General features: G+C 36.2%; 4 protein-coding genes, 1 long non-coding RNA gene and 1 other non-coding gene across 6 annotated transcripts in view; 2 read left to right on the plus strand and 4 right to left on the minus strand.

Moving 5' to 3' along the window:
* The first annotated feature begins 732 nt into the window (after window positions 1-732).
* Window positions 733-2,111, plus strand: LOC18591009 (protein LIGHT-DEPENDENT SHORT HYPOCOTYLS 5-like). Its single transcript, XM_007016900.3, has one exon. The coding sequence runs from the start codon at window positions 1,205-1,207 to the stop codon at window positions 1,928-1,930; it is 726 nt and encodes a 241-aa protein (XP_007016962.3). The 5' UTR covers window positions 733-1,204; the 3' UTR covers window positions 1,931-2,111.
* A 6,717-nt stretch (window positions 2,112-8,828) lies between these two features.
* Window positions 8,829-9,528, plus strand: LOC148761069 (uncharacterized). Its single transcript, XR_016028624.1, has 2 exons — window positions 8,829-9,155; window positions 9,252-9,528. It is a non-coding gene; the product is annotated as an uncharacterized LOC148761069 (long non-coding RNA).
* Window positions 9,529-9,807: 279 nt separating this feature from the next.
* On the minus strand, window positions 9,808-9,889 carry TRNAS-CGA (transfer RNA serine (anticodon CGA)). The gene has a single exon. It is a non-coding gene; the product is annotated as a tRNA-Ser (tRNA).
* Window positions 9,890-9,986: 97 nt separating this feature from the next.
* LOC18591011 (Thioredoxin superfamily protein) lies at window positions 9,987-12,564 on the minus strand. Its single transcript, XM_007016902.3, has 5 exons — window positions 12,158-12,564; window positions 11,939-12,004; window positions 11,635-11,775; window positions 10,545-10,637; window positions 9,987-10,366 (listed from the first exon to the last, which is right to left on the minus strand). Exons 1-5 carry the CDS (start codon window positions 12,428-12,430, stop codon window positions 10,160-10,162), a joined length of 780 nt encoding a protein of 259 aa, XP_007016964.3. The 5' UTR covers window positions 12,431-12,564; the 3' UTR covers window positions 9,987-10,159.
* Window positions 12,565-13,667: 1,103 nt separating this feature from the next.
* On the minus strand, window positions 13,668-15,980 carry LOC18591012 (NAD(P)-binding Rossmann-fold superfamily protein). The gene is made up of 6 exons (XM_007016905.3): window positions 15,756-15,980; window positions 15,476-15,648; window positions 15,202-15,387; window positions 14,936-15,098; window positions 14,093-14,279; window positions 13,668-13,978 (listed from the first exon to the last, which is right to left on the minus strand). Exons 1-6 carry the CDS (start codon window positions 15,871-15,873, stop codon window positions 13,834-13,836), a joined length of 972 nt encoding a protein of 323 aa, XP_007016967.1. The 5' UTR covers window positions 15,874-15,980; the 3' UTR covers window positions 13,668-13,833.
* A 494-nt stretch (window positions 15,981-16,474) lies between these two features.
* LOC18591013 (ferritin-4, chloroplastic-like) overlaps window positions 16,475-18,429 on the minus strand; it is a 2,421-nt gene continuing 466 nt past the window's right edge. Inside the window, exons 2-8 of the mRNA XM_007016906.3 lie at window positions 18,144-18,227; window positions 17,992-18,052; window positions 17,810-17,897; window positions 17,174-17,235; window positions 16,972-17,037; window positions 16,799-16,862; window positions 16,475-16,659 (exon numbers count right to left, since the gene is read on the minus strand). Coding sequence (XP_007016968.3) covers window positions 16,610-16,659; window positions 16,799-16,862; window positions 16,972-17,037; window positions 17,174-17,235; window positions 17,810-17,897; window positions 17,992-18,052; window positions 18,144-18,227 — 475 coding nt within the window. The 3' untranslated portion in view covers window positions 16,475-16,609. The remainder of the gene's footprint in view (window positions 16,660-16,798; window positions 16,863-16,971; window positions 17,038-17,173; window positions 17,236-17,809; window positions 17,898-17,991; window positions 18,053-18,143; window positions 18,228-18,429) is intronic.

Consider the following 18,429-nt stretch of genomic DNA (forward strand, 5'->3'; position numbering starts at 1 on the left):
GAAAACAGATGCACCAGCATGTGGAAAAAACAATCAAACCACCTTCAACCGGCAAGTGTAAGCGGCCAGCGGGCACCTACGAGTTCTTAAGTGGCCATGAAAAGTTTGACCTAAGTGAGACCCCCATTAAGTGCAGCCCCACCCTCCCACACTCTCAATCCACCCATCGTGCACCACACGCACCAAGATAAACCCTTTCCCATCCATAGTTAATTTATTTGATTATTTTTCATATTTAAAATTTATAATTGAACAAATAAAAATTAAAGAAAATCGGTTATATTGACAAATGTAAATTAATTTTGATTAATTTTATATTAAAATATAATTCAACCAATTCAATTACCTTTTTATATAAAACGAACAAATTTCGATTTTTGAAATTTTAAAATTCAAAGGAATGGCGAGTGAGATAGAAGATGAATAGAGGGATGGGGGGAGGAGAGTGGAGGGGCCGCCGGTGGTGGGGGGCTGAATAGTGAACATGTCACGTCCGTTGGGGCCACCATGTGATCTTATATGAAATGAAAATACTCTCGAACACATTTCTCAATCCAATTCTTTACTCTACAGTAGTATACAATTGAACCCAATTTGCCCTTTTTTTATTTTAATATAATTCTTTTAAAAGCAATGAAATTATTTGACTTAATTCCTTTAATTATAAGAATTAAAATACAGAGGAGTAGTGAGAAATTGTATATGGACGTCCCATCATCTAAGACTTGTTTGTTTTTTTCTTTATTATCACTCTCTTTCTCTCTCTGTCTGGCCCTCTTTTTCTCACTTGAATTTTCTTTTCTTTTCTTTCATTCAAAATCATCACCTCTCTCACGAATAAAGAAGTAGCAAAGCAAATCTTTCCTCCGTGAAAGAGATCCCACAGGGAAGGGGGGAGCACGGGGGGGAGGGAGGCAGCAGTTTCTTTGAATGAACCCTAATACCTAATCAAACAGAAGCAGCTAGCAAAGAGTTCTTTGTGTTGATTGATAGATAGCTTAGAGTTTAGATAGCCTTCACCTGTTAGTCTAGAGAGACACGGAAAGCCCACCCTGCGGCCTTGGAATTTCAACAAAGCGAAAGAAAACAAAAGACAAACACTTCAAGTTGGAAGAAAACAGGTGGTAGAGTTTGATCACAGCCGATCATCATCAAGATAACCAAAGCCCCGACAGGTGTCTGTTTTTCTTTTTGGTTTTAGCCAATGGATTCTGCTTCTGGAGGGGGTGCCGCGTTGAACCCGAATAGCACCAACGAGGGTATATCTTTAGCTTCAGCTTCAGCACCGCCGCCAACGGGTACGCAACAAGGAGGAGGAGGAGGTGGTGGTGAGTCATCTTCTTCCCCAGCTCCACCGAGTCGGTACGAGTCACAGAAGCGTCGAGACTGGAACACTTTCTTGCAGTACTTGAAGAACCATAAGCCACCATTAACGCTAGCTCGTTGCAGTGGCGCACACGTAATTGAGTTCTTGAAATACCTCGATCAGTTTGGCAAAACTAAGGTTCACATAACGGGTTGTCCTTACTTCGGACATCCAAACCCACCTGCTCCTTGCTCTTGTCCACTCAAGCAAGCATGGGGTAGCCTCGACGCGCTGATCGGACGGCTGAGAGCTGCTTATGAAGAAAACGGTGGACGTCCAGAATCGAACCCTTTTGGCGCAAAGGCTGTCAGGATTTATTTGAGGGAAGTGAGAGAAGGGCAGGCTAAAGCTAGAGGGATTCCTTATGAGAAGAAGAAACGAAAAAGGCCTACTGTCACAACTACGGCCGTGGGGGTCAATGTGTCGGTGGCTGCCACTCAAGCGGTTGATGGCGGGGGTACCGGCGCCGTTGGTGGCGGAGATGATAGTAATAGTGGTGCTGGAACTGTAGCTAATGCTGCTGCTGCTACCGCTGCTGCCACTGCTACCACTACTAGCGTATAGTTTACCTTTTTTCTTCCTTCTTTACTGATTTTATTCTTTTCTTTCTTTTTTTTCCCTTTTAATAGCTGTTTGAAATGTGATTATGAGTTATATATATCTGGCGATTCTCTCTGCAAATTGGGTCGATATCCCATGAACCAAATTTAGTTAGAAAATCTAGTTTTAATCTCTTTTCGACCAATCTCTCTCTCTTTTCCTGTTTGATAAGATTTTCTTACTTGTTTCTTCATTTCTTTGTTATGCATGAACATGATTACTACTATAAAAGCATACATGTAAAAGTTGAAGCATGGTTTTGTTTTGGTCTCCCCCACTTCATTCCTTTTTGTTTGTTTTTGATGGGTAGAATTTAGGAAGAACGAAGCCAGCCTTGAGAAAGGAAAACAAAAAACCCTTTGGCTTCTTTTCCATCTTCTTCTTCTTTCTTCCTTCCTTCCTCAACAATGAGCAAATCAATGGGGTCACTCTGCATTCCCATCATGTCATCGAAGGAAAACTTTGGTTTCTTTCCTTTCCTTTGACCTGGTAAGCTCCAATCAGATGTTCGCATTTGTATAGAATTCATTACACAGAAGAAAGAAACAAAAAAGAGAGAACATTCCACCAATGTAGAAGGAAGTGACCATTAAATCTTGAACAGTTTCAGAAGCTGAATTTTATTGCGTTTTTTTTTCACCATCTTTTATTGCTTGTTTTGTTTTACCATCAGTGTTGGGTTTAAAGATTTGTTTCTAGCTATATATCTACCAAGTTCAAAGTGTGGGTGGAGAATGGAGACAAGAGTAGGCTTGTTGGGAAGAAGGGCAACACTGAAACAGAAATCACAAGTCCACAACACAACACTTCGTTAGCCAAAATCTTTTACAACAATCTTTCTCTAAGCAAACTGTGCATCTGGTCCCGGGCTCTCTTCATCATTTGAGGCTCCCTCCCCACCAGGCCACCACACCCCAAAGGGTAATAGTAATTCTGCGGTGATACACCACACGTGCAACTACCTCTGAATTTTACATACTTTTGCACTCTCAGTTTCAGGTGCTCTACCCTTTATATTTTCATCTAAGATTTTGTTCTCAGATTTTTAAGATTTTTGGGGTCTTGGGTTTCTATTATTCCTTTTTGGGATTAAGGGTATTAACTCTTTTGGATCTCACCGCCTCTCTTTCCTTCCCCCCGGCCCCCTCTCTCTCTCTCTCTCTCTCTCTTATGCCTATGAAAACAACATTTCTTTCTGTGAAAACAACAAAAACAAAAAGATATAGGGGGCTGCAAGCATCAATGAATATTTAAAATAATCCTTGTGATTGCTGCACCCTTTATATTTTATTTTGGGGGTAACCACCACCTCAGTCTGAAAAGGACCAGTAGCCAACCCTTTCTTCCATTCTATTGCATAACTAGACTATTATCTTATTCTCTCACCCCCTATCATAATTATAATATTCCATTTTGCTATAATAACATAGACCCACCAAGGCACTCCCCAACAAAATCCCCATTTCTGATTTTTCCATTTTTTTTGTAGACTCATATATTCCCATTGGATCATTACTACATTTATTGCTTCCTCTAATGATCATCTTAAATATTGTTTCTAGTATTGGGTTTTTGTTCTTGTTCATCCCTTCTTTCCTTCAACTTATTTCCCATTAATTATAGGGACTTGCTTCTTTTTCTTCCATGGCTTTTTGTAGTTATAAATAGAATTTTCATTACTGGAATAGTTTTCCTTCTTTGTAAAAATAAAATATTCACCTTTTTCATTCCACCCTTTTTTTATCCTTCTTAATTTATTCTTATTTGTAACTTTAATCCTCTATCGATTCCACAAAAAGTCAAAAAGAGAAGCTGGTAGATCCCTTTTGTCTCTCAAGATCTAATTATCTAAATGCCCCCTCTTTCTTCTTCTTCTTCTTCTTCTCCTTCTCTGTAACGTATCCTCATTCGTACTACAATTACCTAATAATTCAACGTTTTCTATACCTAACGATGATGAATTCATGATACATGTATTATCATGAAAAGCAAAAGGTTTCCCACCATTTTTCTTGTTGGTTAGTAATAGAAAAAGAGAAGAAAACCAATCAAAATCTCTTCTGTTTGATCATCTTTGTAATCTACGATGTTACTACGGACCGTGGGGCAGGGATTTCTGAGTGAGTGAAAGTGCAAAAAGGAGCGATGTCACAAGATTCATTGTGAGAAAGGGAAAGCCCTTCGTAGCTGCTTGTTTACTTGATTCTTTTGTCGCTACGTAAGGCCTTTTTCCCACATAGTTTCTCGTCAGGAGGGACCAAGCCGAAGGGTACTTCATTTAATTTAAGAGAAACAAGAGAGAGAGAGAGAGAGAGAGAGAGAGAGAGAGGTGGGGGTGAGCCGTGGGGTTCTCTGAAGGCACCTGCCGAGAGAGAGAGAGAGAGAGGTGGGGGGTGAGCCGTGGGGTTCTCTGAAGGCACCTGCCTTGACGAGTCTTGTCTTAGCCAGCACCACCGGCAAGTGATATTATTGACATATGGATTTGAAAGGAATATATGACTAGTTTAATTTATTTTACTAGCTCACCATTTGCACACGTTTCAAAGAACTAAAAACAGTATTTGAACATCATAAATCGACCTGTTCTTAATGTTAATGTTATCAACTGCTCGGTGGAGACATTTTGGCATATATAACCCTTGTTTCCATATGCACAAAAACAAAGGACAGTGCCTTAAACACGTGGGGGCGAAGCCCTAGCCTCCACCTGTTTTTAAACCATACAAGAACTTGGCCATGATCTAGTTCACAGACCAAATTTCAAAAAGGGGGACCTACGAGCCCTTTCCCTCCCTGCCCCTTTGCAGCTGCAGGCTCTTTGCATTCATCTCTCTCTCTCTCTCTCTCTGTGAATGAATCAAACTTGGGAGAGTGTCCTGAATCATGATTCAATGCAGGAACATACAGCAGCAGCAGCAGCAGAGAGGTCTTAAGGTTTTTTCGCCCCCTCTCCCCCTCTTATTTGCAATTTTTGTACATCAAATTTTTCAAAAAGGCTTATGTTTCCGGACAGCAACAATTATTTCTGTCTTCCGGTTTACAAAAGAGCTTTGTCTGGTTCCAAATATGGTGCCATTGTAATTGCTTTGTAAGAAACCAAAGCAAATATAGTGAGCAATAAAGGCATGGAAACATATCATGGGAGACAAGTGCCATTGAGACAAGGTTTTGGTCGGGACCAAATGGATGGAAGCAACCTTGAAAACAGATACCCTAAATCCCATTAACTAAATGGGTTGTTTGATAATTCTTTTTTTTTTTTTGGGTACCAAATTAAATTAATAAATAGACTAATGGGATTTGATTATTCTCTTCTAAATTTCTGGTGTCAATCAATGTGGGTTTAAACGATTCCTTTCATTGTCATTATTTTTTTTTACTCTATGATTACAAGGTACTTCTTCATTCAATTCTATCATACCAGATGCTTTTATTTTCTGTCCATATCTTTCATTTCATGGTCAGGCATATTAATGTGGTAAATTAGACTTGTGTTCTACCTCTGATGGTACATCATAAATCACATGCTTGTTTTTAACCGTTACAAGAAAGAGATCTCGGAGGGATCCACATTCAAATTTCTTTTGTATCCTGATAAATCTCTATCTTCTGATTTATATCTAAATAAATTTTTATGCTGACGAAAATACGTCATATATACGTATGACATAACCCTAACAGTAATTAGGGTAATTGAATCTTTTGCAAATACAGATGATAACATGGTAAAATTGATCATTTCGATTAATCAATTCTGCTACATATAAAATCTCACTATGTACTGTATATTATTATGTATAATTATGGTGTTGTTAAGCTAGATGTGAGATCAGTGCTTCCAAAATGCAGAAGGGGGTAGAGGGGGCCAACAAGATCCTGGATGGATACATGTCTTTGAAGAGATATTGACTCTGTATTTATGATTCAAGACACTGAAAGAGCCCTTCTCTGGCCTTCTCTTCTGATGCAGCGATGCAATGTTGCTGTACTTTGTTTTGCTTTTAAGATACGTAGCTGCACCGGCATCTTTATTGTTTCTTTCTTTTTTCTTCTTTATTGTTTCCTTTGTAAGAGAATTAAAAATAAAGAAAAACCCGAGCTGAAGAAATATTTTTTATTTTTAATTGAAAGAATGTGGATTTGAACTCTACTCTCTAAGCAGTAGATCATGTATCAATTAACGAATCAAATACTTAAATACGAGTTGAAGAAACTTTATCTGCTTCATTGCTGCAAGACGGGGGTGAGATATTTGAACTTGTTTATTGCTAAAGTTTATCCCTACAATTGGTTTTATAAAACTCAACGTCAAGGGTGGCATTTTATTCAAATATTAGTGAGATATTTGAACTTGTGTATTGCCAAAGTTTACCCCTCCAATTGGTTTTATAAAACTAAACGTCGAGGGCGATATTTTACAATCAAAATATTTTAATTGCATTGAAATCCTGATAATTAATGAAGATTTTTCCTTTTTTTATCTCCTCGTTTGGGGTTACATCTTACTTATTATAAAAATTAATTTTAAAAATGTTTTTTTAATGGGTAATAACCAGAATGTTCTTTAAAAAATGAGATACATTTTTAATCATATCAAAACATAAATTTTACGTACAATAAAGTTTTTAACTTTTTGACAAAATTACAATACAAAGGACCGAACTGAACCGATTTCTCTTTTAACATTCTCATAATTTTAATTTAGGAATTAAAACTCCCATTTCATAATCTAAAAAAATCTATACCCTCTTGGACTTCATCACGACCTAGCTCCTCCGTCCATAAAAGCATAGAAAATTGTTTTCTTCACAGATTCACATTATCCGGTAAATAATAAATTCATGAACTCTTGGTGTTATTGGATGAAAACGAAGGTTGATGTCAATTATTCACCTACTCAATCTCTTATATTAATAATAATTATTAATTATTATTATTTTAGAATAACTCTTAATTTATATATATTGTTTTTTCTCGATCCATTGCCTCCTTCCGAGGAATCAACATCCCCGGAATTAAATGTTTATATCTAATAAAAATTTGTTACATATGAAAAAAAATTAAAATTAAAAAAGTTATTGTTATTATTAAAGGCACTCGTGCCACAATTATTTACTCTTTCAACATACAATACGATTAAAGTTGAAATATACACAATTAAAATCGAATTAATACTTGATTATATTCATATGTATATATTATATAAAATTAACAAGATTGTAGAAAAGTTGATTAAGACACCAGATTAACCTACATCCATTGGAAGTTGTTCCCCCTTTGGGTTGCTAAAGGAATAAGTGATGACTCGGTTGTCACTCGCCACTGACTCAGTAAATGGAGGAATTAATTAGTGTGTATGAAAAGGAAGGAAAAAGAAAGCTTTAAAAAGGATTTGGGTAAACAATTGTCAAATTGGGCTGAGTTGCGTGTATTATCCAAGAATAATGTTAGGGAAAGGAAAATCCCAGATCCCATGTATTAATAAACAAATCAGATAATGCAAACAAATAAAAGCTTAGCTGTTCCCACAAATGATTGATGACGCTTTTGCTTCTAGAAGAGATTTTGACGGTTCGATCATTTTGATTTTAAAATCAAAATTAATCCAAATTGATTTATTTTTTTTGATTTGATCGATTTTAATTATTCATTATATCTATATAAAAATATTATTAATGATTACCTTTTTCAATTGATTGGATTAAAAGTTTTAGACATCATAAACTGACTGCAATAACTTAATAATTCTTCTCTTTAGTCTATTAATATCAAAATAAAAAAAATCAAATCAAAATAATTAAATTCGATTAATTTTTATTTGTACCGATTAATTCGTATCAAATAACTTCTCACAAATGATTGATGATGCTTTTATTTATAAAAAAGAATTTCAATAATTAAAATTGTGCCCACTTGCTTTAAAGTTGAGTATTGGATACGGATTTGTTTAGCTCCATTCGGTCAATTTAATTTAAAATTTTAAAATTAATTTAATTAAGCTTTATAAAAAAATATTAAAATAGATATAATTATAGATTAAAAATAAAAAATAATGAAAACTGATTTATCAATGACCAATTTTTCAATCGATTCAGTTACTTTTGTTTAGCTGATAAATATTGAAATTGAAAAAATCAAATTCGATTAATTTCAATTTGTATCGGTTAATACTTTTGTTTGACTTAATAATTTCACGATTTTCTTTTGATCCATGCGCGCCTACAATTGAAGAAATTAAATGCTGAGCCGCAACGTCGTCTGTTCCTTCTGCGATCGCAAAGCCACTATTATTATAGAAAATGAATTTTATGGTACGTAATTTGTCGTGGATGTCACGGCGTTGCGGTGGGATATTAAGAGGATCCGATGCAAATTTGTCTGCTTTCTCTCCCTCTCGTTGCTTCGATGAGCCTCTTGATTTTTTCTAAGGGAAACATATATATATATATATATATATATATATATATGATCTTTATTGAAAGGAACATTTTTTAATGTACAAAGATTTGTGACCCACCACCGTATTTATACTCCTTTTATATATATATTCTCAGCTTTCTTTTGTCTCTCTCTCTTGCATTACCTCCGTTTGGTGAAGTTTTAAATGATATTTTGAGTTCCATAAATTTATATTCAATGAATAGTCAGTCTAAAAATTTATTATGTTATCAATGAATCAAATATTGTTACAGATAAAATGAGGTTTAATAATTATATATGAATCAAATCCTGTCACGTGGTTAACGGTTAAATCGAGATTTAGTGATGGGGTGTATATATTAGAGTGTGTAAAGTACATAGGTTTATAATTTCGAGAAGAAATGGTTAGGCAAAATGGGGTGTTGGTCGGAGGAGAATTGGGAGGCAGAGGGCTTTAATCTACCAGAGAAGAAGGGGTTTTGTAACCTAAATGTTTTTGCATTGAATTGAAGGTGAGCACGTAAGGAGCGGGTGGACCCTTTGTACAGCAGAGAGAGGAGAGAAGTCTGATGAGGGGATAGCAAAAGCAGTAAAGCCAAAACCCAAGAAAGATTGGAAGCTGAAAGAAAGGAAAATGAAAATGCAAATGCGAGTGAGTAGGACAGAACGTGTGGGTCCCTGCCGGTTTGAAAACCTGTTGTTTTGGTCGCCGACAGGATATCAGGGCCGTAGATTTCTCGGACAAAAACGGTGCATGTTGATGATGAGAGTCTGGCTTTCTTTTCTTATCCTCGCTTCCCGCCCCCTTCATTCTTTTCCATCCGGCTTTGCCTTTAACCTAATTACCCTGTTTTTCCTTTTGCAGAGAAAGAAAGGAAGACGTGGCTTAGGACATGCAATGGAAGGATCAGTTCCCGGACAAAAGGTTTGTCTAAATATGAACAAGGAGACAAAACTAGGAAAAGGTAGAGAGAATGGCTAATGGCTAATGGCTCCCACATGATTACATGATCATTTTGACTAAGTTGCAAAAAATTTCCATGTGCCCCTTAACCTAATTATCACGAGTTACACTCAATATTAGCACCCGTGATCACTTTGTCTACATTCTGTTTATCTTATTTTTCCTTATTTCTTGTTGACTGTTGGCTGTTCGTTCCGACGCTCGAATTGTTGTTTTAAGATCTAATAGAGAGACAATATGGGTAACGAAATGGTCCATTAAAGTTAAAGCTTGGGCCAATGGAAAATGTGTGTGTGTGTGTGTGTTGGGCTGTCTTTGTTTTAATATGAGGTCCAAAAGGTTTGGAACCAGGAAAACAACCCACTGATCGATGGGGCTGGGCCGTCATGTCATGATTTACACAGGAGAGGAGAGCTCCAATATGTGATTTGCTCTAGAACCCAAAAGGGTTTTTAGTCGTCGACAGCAGGATTCGAACCTGCGCAGGCAGGGCCCAACAGATTTCGAGTCTGTCTCCTTAACCACTCGGACATATCGACCACTTCAGCTGAGGGACTTACCTAGCATCAAAACTTGCATCCTTACGCAGAAGGAATTGAACAATTTTCCTGGCGGGTGCTTTCAACACACATAGTATTTTCCAGATGATCTGTCATGATAAGTAGTTTACCAAAGTCCACATTACATGCAGTTCAGTCCTAGTGCAAAAACTGCACTGACGATATACATTAACAATCTATCTAGAATCCAATCAAATAGCAACAACAAAGTATATTAGGACATTTATGCATATATAAAACGGAAAGCAATTACATAGAAGTCGCCATCTTCCATATCCACGACATCACAGACGATATGGCTCTCGACAATAACGTTGGTGCTGGTATCTCCTCATAGCAAACTGGATGGATCAATTTTTCACCATAGATTAGATTGAAGGATAGTCCACTGCAAGCCTTTGGCACAGCAGCACCTTTATAAGCCTTGCACACATAGCTTATATAGTTTTCATAGTCCTGCAACCAAAGATATAACATCCTTTTATTGAATAACGATCAATATTGGCATTGTTTAAATCCTACATTTGAGCAAGGGACAAGATAATTGGGATCATCTAATGCCCTGGAATCAATAAAATGAAGCTGGGTTGCAGTGTTATACTTTTCCATTGATCTGATAGTTAAGGGAACGAACCTCATAAAGTGGCTGTCCATCCACAACAACCCAAGGCACATATTTATGAGGAGGTTCAAGGGCATTAGTTTCAGCTGCATATTGTAGTTCAAGCTGCAAAAAGATAACAATTCCTTATTAAGCCAATTTATTATGCATGGTGTAAAATGTTTTGACATGATAAAATAAAGAAAACATCAGAAGAGGTGAAAGAACATAAAAAAAGAAAGATAAAGTTGGTCAACATGACATAAACTATGACATGGTATCCCTAAAATTATGAACATGAGCAAAGTATTGTCCATAAGGAAAACGAACAACCTACCCTCTGAAAATTAGAATAATATCCTCTAAGCACACGAATAGTCCAGTCTTATCAGTGGTAATTTTCTACACATAATAGCAGGTGCTTGTGAAGTTATACACTTACCATTTATTCACAGTCAAAATATCCATAATTCAAGAGTTAATACATGAAAGCAAATTATTAGAAGAGCCAATAATATTAAAGATTATAACAATTATACAGCTGAGCAGTGCTTAGTCCTTTCTATTCCTCTTTATACTTTGACTCAGTCTAGCAGGCCAAATTTCATTTATGCCTTTCTACTTTTTCTGTTCCAATGATGACTTGCACATAATCACATAACAAATGGCAGAGTTCCTCATAGGAATCAGCAAAGCAGAAACACTTTTCTTCTGGTACAAAGTTTCTTCAGGTAGATGAAATCACGATAGGAAATAAGACAACAGCCTACTATTGCTACCTCTCTAAAATCAATTCAACAACAAAAGAATCAAAGATGTCTATCTATTACGGATATTGACATCATGAAGAAGCACTTTCCCATAAGCACCATAAATCTCAAATCAAAGTATCATAAGCTTACAGGTCAAAGTTGTGGATCCTTGCTCAACTTCTTTAAGGCTAATTAATGCATGCACCAGGATATACTTTAGAAACATTCATATATCTCAACTGTTTAGTTGAATAAAACGTGAATACAAACATATACTTTGACAGAATATTCTACTGAGAGGACTAACAAAATACAGCTCACATCACATGAACGAACATTGTCAAATTGTAGCATAGAGTATAGAGACTAACCTTTAGCCCAAGTCCATTGCTATAGCAATCTGAGATGGGCTTTGAATCCAACCCCAATTTCCCATAGCACGATTCCCATTCAAGGTACTTGAGCTCATACACCAACGTCTCAACGCAATAGATAAAAGGGAAATGGTCATTCTGCATCACAACATCTTCCCCTTAACATAACCCTTAATACATATTTCACAGGTTGGAATCACGAAGAAGTAAATTTCCAATTAGTTCAACATATCCTAATAAGGGTTTTAAACTTTGAGGCGAAATCAACTATAAAACACAGTGAGAACATGGAAAAATTTACCAGTTGAGGCCAGGCATCAATCGCACAAGCTTCAATAGTGTTCAACAAGCATTCACCCGGACCGTGCTGCAATAAAAGAAAGGGAAAGTTTTACGGCTGAAGAGTAAATGCAAACAAATCATTGCCCCTTTTTCTGGGAAAACAATAAACCAAAAGCCCGGTTGAAAATCTCCATGGAATTAAAAAAAATAAAAACAGTAGAATGTAATAAAAATAGACCTGGCAAGCAAAGGTGTCGTTGCCTTTGAGTTTGGCGTTTCCCCAAGGAACGAGGCGGAGATCGACGATCGACAACAGATCATCTTCGAAGAGCTTACCAAGGTAATTGACGATGAAATTGGCGCTGTACGGACACAGGGATTCGTAGTATAAAGTCAAGGACACTTTGTGTGAATCGGAAGGAAGGGTAATCGCGGAAGCTGAAGAAAATGGGCAGAGCAAGAAGAGGGAACATAACAGAGAAAGGGCAACCGCTGGTCGAGAAGCTGCCATTGAGGGAAAAGCAAAGACTGCAAGATTCAAAGACTGAATTTTAGTTATTCTTTATCAGAGTCTAAGCGTCATTTTTCTTCTACTTCTTTTTAATATAAGAGGTGTAGCAGAGAGCGAATCCGTTGAACAGGTGTCGGTTGCTCCCGCCACCAGTCAGAACGGCTAATATTTGCCTCAGATTCTTTTGTGTAGTAAATTACAAAAGGCCCAACATTTTCTTATAAACGGCACGTTTTGATCACCGAATTGGAATAGAATAGAAAAAAAAAATAATTATTTTGTAAAATTAAAATATAATGATTGTTATGTAATATGATTCATAAAATAAAATAGAATAGAAATTATTATTATATTTCATTCTAATGTTTGGTTGAAAAGAATAGTTTTAAAATAATAAATAAATGATGAAATTATTTTTTATTATAATTTAGTAAATTAGATAAAGTTATTTATTAATATAACTTACCAATATATTTTATAATTTTTTATTAAAATTTTAAAATATTAATAATTTATTATTAAATTATTAATATTATTTTTATTTCAATTTCTTTTTATTTTTTTCTATTTGTATTTTCATTTTTTAATCTTTCAATTTCTATTTTCATTAAAAATTTAAACATTAAAAATTTATATATCATTATTTAAAATTTTTTATTTTTTCATTTTCATTTTCTATTTGTAGGTTGTAATTATTTTCAATAAATAAAGATCTTTTTGTCCAATAAATTTTTGATTCTATTCCATGGTCATGGAGTAACCATTAACATGAGAAGGCGGGGAATGATTAAACCAAGATTTTGAGGAATAACCTTTACTTTGGAATGATTATTCCTCACCTCAAAAACCAATCAAATGAAAAAGCAATAAGAGGGGAATGGCTTCGTTATTCCCCATGCCAAATGTGCCAAAAATGTTTTTCCAAAGAGCTTTTCAATATTATATCATGTTTGGAAGAAAAAATTATAAAATAAAAATTAAACTCGTTGATCTAAAAAAATTATTTTACGTCCTCTATGAGAGTAAGATAATTTTCCGAAAATAAATTTTTCACCTCCTTCCGCGACTTCCTTCCAAATATATTTTTTATTGATATTTTTATAATGTGATGGTAAAAATATTTTTATTAGGTAAGGGAGAGATGTGTTTCTCTACCTTGTAAAACAGGTATGACAAGAGTTAAACATCGAACGATGAAAAAATAGAAGGATAATGTTTTACCTTGTGGAATCTGGGATTAATGGAGAAGTGACCATCTTTTCTGTCAGATATGTCTTTTAAGAGTTATTGTTACAACTTACTGTCTCTCCTCCTGAAACTATTCATACAGGTATTTCAACTATTCATACAAGTCTTTCACTCTTTAATTATACAACAAGGGTTATCAGTTCAGAAGTTACATTTCATGAAATAAAGCCCTTGCTTTTTAAACTCTCAACAGCATCCTTGATGATCTGCTCCATGGGAAGGAATTCCAACCCCAAGTCCATCAGCTTTTGAGATCCATTCTTAGCCCTCAACAGTCCAGGTTGAGTGTCCCTTGGCAATCTACACCAAGATGCACGTAAGTAAGGATTTGGAGGCAGTGATTCTATGGAAAGTTTGAAGAAAGATACTCATGTGCCATTGATTTTATAGGTGCATGAAGCATGAAGCCGTTACCTGGGCACATTATATTCAGGGTAAAGTTCAGCAACCTTGGCGACAAAGTCACCGTAATGAGATATAGCTTCGACACACAAGTGCCTTCCGGTTGCTGATGAGTTCTCATACACCAAGATGTGTGCTAAGGCAACATCTTTGAAATGGACAGATCCCATGAAAATGTCCTGATATGTGTCTGTGCAGCCTGCAACAACAGAATCATTTTTTCATATTCTAGCTTCAAAGAAGAGGAAAACAAACTAGTGAAAAGAGATGAATTAAATGCAAACTCCCCAGCACAAATCGTTACAGACAGCATCCGATACTTGCAAGTTATGATTCAATGTGAACATTTATTTCAGGCCTCAATCAGATAATCAGAAATGGCAAGACTTTTACCACAAAAGTAAGGTAAACTACAAAACTGCAAGTTGGTCTCAAAAATTCCCCATGCTCGTTGTTTGATGCATGATAACAGCTTATTCTTTTAACAAGAAGTTAATTTGCATCTCATGCTAATGGTACTTTTTCCAGATATGGTGCAAAATGGTGAACTAATATGTCACTCAGCATCCAAAGATACTGCGAGCAACCTGGCCTCAAACAAGCAGTAAAAGTTTTACACCAATTGACATCAAACAAATAAGGTCTGAACCAATTTCTTACATCTACAACAACCAAACTAATATGGACTCTGTCGAAATCAATTGGCAAACTAAGAACACAAAATTCCATCTATCTAGAGAGATGAATTTTGAGATTGATCAAATGCAACACATAGACCTTACAGAATCTTATTCAATTCTGCCCATTTGAACGGAAAATAAAACTAATAACAATGTAGCTTGTGAAGAATATTACCTTGCAGAAGGCGTAACAACAGAAACATGCTAGCATTAAGGGTTGGAGGAATATTAGGACCCATCACAGTGCCTGGATTAACCACCACCACATCCAAACCTTTCTCCTTGGAGAATTCCCATGCCGCCTTCTCAGCTAGTGTTTTAGAAATTGAATACCATAACTAGCTCAACCAACAATGACCAAAATCCATTATTGATCAGCCCCATAGTTTCCTTACAAGGTTCCATAACAACATAGCCGTATAAAGAAAAACAAATACTTACTTCATTGTGCTTGCAGTACTCGATATCAGACCAACAATCCTCTGCTTTGATCTTATCTGCTGGCCAGTTCGGGCTGGGCGTAATGGCGGAGATGGAAGACGTGACGACCACGCGCTTAACGCCGAGCTCTTTGGCAGCTGTCAGTACATTGAGCGTTCCTTTAATTGCAGGATCCAAAAGCTCCTTCTGTTAAACAAACATAAGAGTAACTATAATCTACTACAACTAAAATTTGAAAAAAACAATATAATTAGTTAAGCGAGCGCGCGTATGCCTGAGGGTCGTGAACTGGGTCGACGATGCAGGGAGAGGCGAGGTGGAAGACGCCAGCACAGCCGTTGATCGCGGTGGCGATCGAATCATAATCGAGGAGATCGATCTGGAAGAGGCGGAGACGTGACTCCGCTCCTTCTAAAGATTCCAGATGCTTCGTTTCTTTCTCATCCCCTGCAACAGCAAAAAAGTCGAAGAAAATGAAATTAGCTTCAATTCTTCATCGGAAGGCTTGGAAAAGAAGAAAATTCGGAAAAAAAAAAAGGTGAAAATGAAGTAACTGAGATTTTTGACGGTCCCGTGGACGGTGTAGCCGCGAGCCAGGAGGAGTTTGACGAGCCAAGAGCCAATGCTGCCGCTGGCTCCGGTGACGCACACTACCTCCCCATGGGTCGACATCTCTAAACCGATTATCTTCGCTGCTCCAGCACTGGAGATTGAGTGACTGTTGATGGAGTGTTGAAAGTTCGGGATATTTTCTTCTTTCTCTTTTTGGCTTTTCCGTCGGTTTTAAGATAAGACCGTCGATAAGAGGTAGCAATTTCTCTTGTTGAATTGGGCTTTTCCTGCCTAATGGGCCGTGGCCCGGTACCCATGATTTTCTTTTCTTGTGTTTTGGAATTAATAACTTTGCTTCTGATGTTATTTTTAATTTTTTTAATATTTGAAAGCTTCAATGATTTTTATATTTAATTTTTCAAGACTATTATTTAAGATTTTTAAAACATTAAAAATATTTAAAAAAGAAAATAGAAATTAAGGTGAAAATTATCACCGTACTTCAATTTTGATTGAATTTCTTGTTATTATATTTTCATTTTATTGATTCGTAGATAAAAGTAACGAAATTGAAATATTTTGAAAATCTATTTTACGAAATATTTTGTTCACGGACATTGTAAATTTTCATCAATTCCGTTTCTTTATCTCCAAATCACATGTAATTGTATGATATAGTACCATATAGAAATGGCCTTTCGTTTTTTCATTAAGAACTATGTTTGGGAAAGCATCATAAAATCTACTACCAAACATAACCAACATAAGTACTTCAGGAAGTTCACTCTCACATGGGGAAAGTTGAAGGGGGGAGGGAAAGCAGATATAGTACTAAAGTTTATTCTGTAATTCTTCCTCATGCAGCCAACAGATCATGGCTGAGCATCTGATCAAAGTGCCAAACACCTGCAACACCATGAACGCAAAAGAATTTGAAGTCAGTGGAAAACCGAACTCCGGGTCCACCTTAATTATGTGTTTAGGCATGATGTAAATGATTTCTTCAAATTGTATTATGATATGAAACAATGCAATTAAGAATTACCATGTCCTCTGCCCACCCTCCTCAACTGAGAGACGTATTCTGAGAGTTTCTTAATGGATTCAACCTAAATGGAAGATAGAAATTGGTTCATTGTAAGCAAAACTAATATAACCAGATGACTGACGAATGATATTCTTCTAAGGGAGAAGCAGAAGAGTGAGTAGTTACTTCACCTGTTCAGTCAAGAATTCGGTCTCAACGAAGTCTGCCAGATGCACATCGTTTACTTCATTAGCCATCTGTAAGATTAAGAATGTAATTTCTAAGTGCTTCATGTGATAAGTTGCATGAAAAACACTACTGATGATTCCATATGAAAGTTGCTAAGGCAAAATGAAATTTATCTTTGGGTTCAAGAGAGAAAAAGAGATGTACTTTGTGTAAATTTAGAAGCTTCTCATTGTTCAACTTTTCCAGAGACAACGCAAGTTCCATTGCTGAAACAAAAATTGTAAGACATTAGTACCAATAAGGAGAAAGATAAAACACCTTGAAAAGAACTGCAGTAATTAAGGAAGCCAAAGATTGACATCGAGGCATATCAATTTCATCAAGTTAATTATACAAATTCTTGTACAGACCTCTTTGCATATGAATGGCAGTCATGCAGCACTATCTGTTAAAGACTTGAATGCAAGGGCACAGAAGTGCTGAGTTCACAATATGTAAAAACTTCTTCCCCGCTTCCCCTCCCCCCACTCCCTAAGTGTCTTATCTTGCATGAGTGCTTTCATTACTGTACTACTGCAATAAAATTGTGGTTTGGGTTGCATGATTTCATCCATGCTATCTACATGATGTGTCATCAGTAGAAATCAAATTCTTATGTACATTTGTTTTTGGGCATATGCTATTTTATTCATCCAAAGAGAGCAGGGAAATTCATATGTAGTCAAGCAAGCACAGTACTACCACAAGTTCACAACATCCAAACAAGAGCTGTTCATTTGCAAACTTCATGGATTCATGTACACCCATATCATTTATCAATGCCCAAAACACAAAACTAACCATAAAGTGCATCGCCTTTCTCAGCATGATCAAATTCTGATACGGGCATCAGCATGGACTGCAGCTGAACTTTTCCTCCTCGTTTGTTCTGATAATGAGCACGGAATGAGTTAAAGCATGATGAGACAGGAAAGGCTTAGAAATTAAACGAATATGAATATATGATGCACAGCAACATTCACCTGGTATTCCATCAACTTCTCGGCATGCTGCCTTTCTTCAACACTTGAATCCTTGAAGAATCTGTAATCACAAAAATGAACTACCTAAGACTGAACAAATAGTATATATAAGAGCCAAATATATCTGGAAGATTTTGGTTACAACACATTACCTGGCAAAGCCCTTGAGAGCAACATTGTCTCTGTCGAAATAGGCGTACATGGCGTGATACACATAGGAGACACTGTACTCCACACTGATTAAGTAAACAAAAGCTTTTTATTTAGTGATTATGAGCAGAATCTTCAACAGATAAAGAGGCCCCAATCAGTTTTTCTTCTACTGATAAAAAATATTGACAGATTCAAGGCGACAAAAATTCCAAAAGGATTAATGAAAAGGAATGCATGCGGCAGATTACTTTTCATTTTCAATCTTTGGGCATTTCATGGTTTTCG

Source organism: Theobroma cacao, chromosome 9 (genome assembly GCF_053813885.1).
Source record: "Theobroma cacao isolate CCN51 chromosome 9, ASM5381388v1, whole genome shotgun sequence".
NCBI classification, from domain to species: domain Eukaryota; kingdom Viridiplantae; phylum Streptophyta; class Magnoliopsida; order Malvales; family Malvaceae; genus Theobroma; species Theobroma cacao.

Bases quoted from the DNA above. Each gene is read 5' to 3' on its own strand.
- LOC18591009 (XM_007016900.3), top strand. From the start codon at position 1,205: ATGGATTCTGCTTCTGGAGGGGGTGCCGCGTTGAACCCGAATAGCACC.
- LOC18591012 (XM_007016905.3), bottom strand. From the start codon at position 15,873: ATGTCGACCCATGGGGAGGTAGTGTGCGTCACCGGAGCCAGCGGCAGC. The intron at 15,388-15,475 runs GCATACGCGCGC...TTTGTTTAACAG, and splicing joins ACCCAGTTCACGACCCTCAG to AAGGAGCTTTTGGATCCTGC. The intron at 15,099-15,201 runs GTAAGTATTTGT...TGGTTGAGCTAG, and splicing joins AGTACTGCAAGCACAATGAA to TTATGGTATTCAATTTCTAA.
- LOC18591011 (XM_007016902.3), bottom strand. From the start codon at position 12,430: ATGGCAGCTTCTCGACCAGCGGTTGCCCTTTCTCTGTTATGTTCCCTC. The intron at 11,776-11,938 runs GTAAATTTTTCC...GTTGTGATGCAG, and splicing joins TTGATGCCTGGCCTCAACTG to AATGACCATTTCCCTTTTAT. The intron at 10,638-11,634 runs GTTAGTCTCTAT...ATCTTTTTGCAG, and splicing joins GCAATGGACTTGGGCTAAAG to CTTGAACTACAATATGCAGC.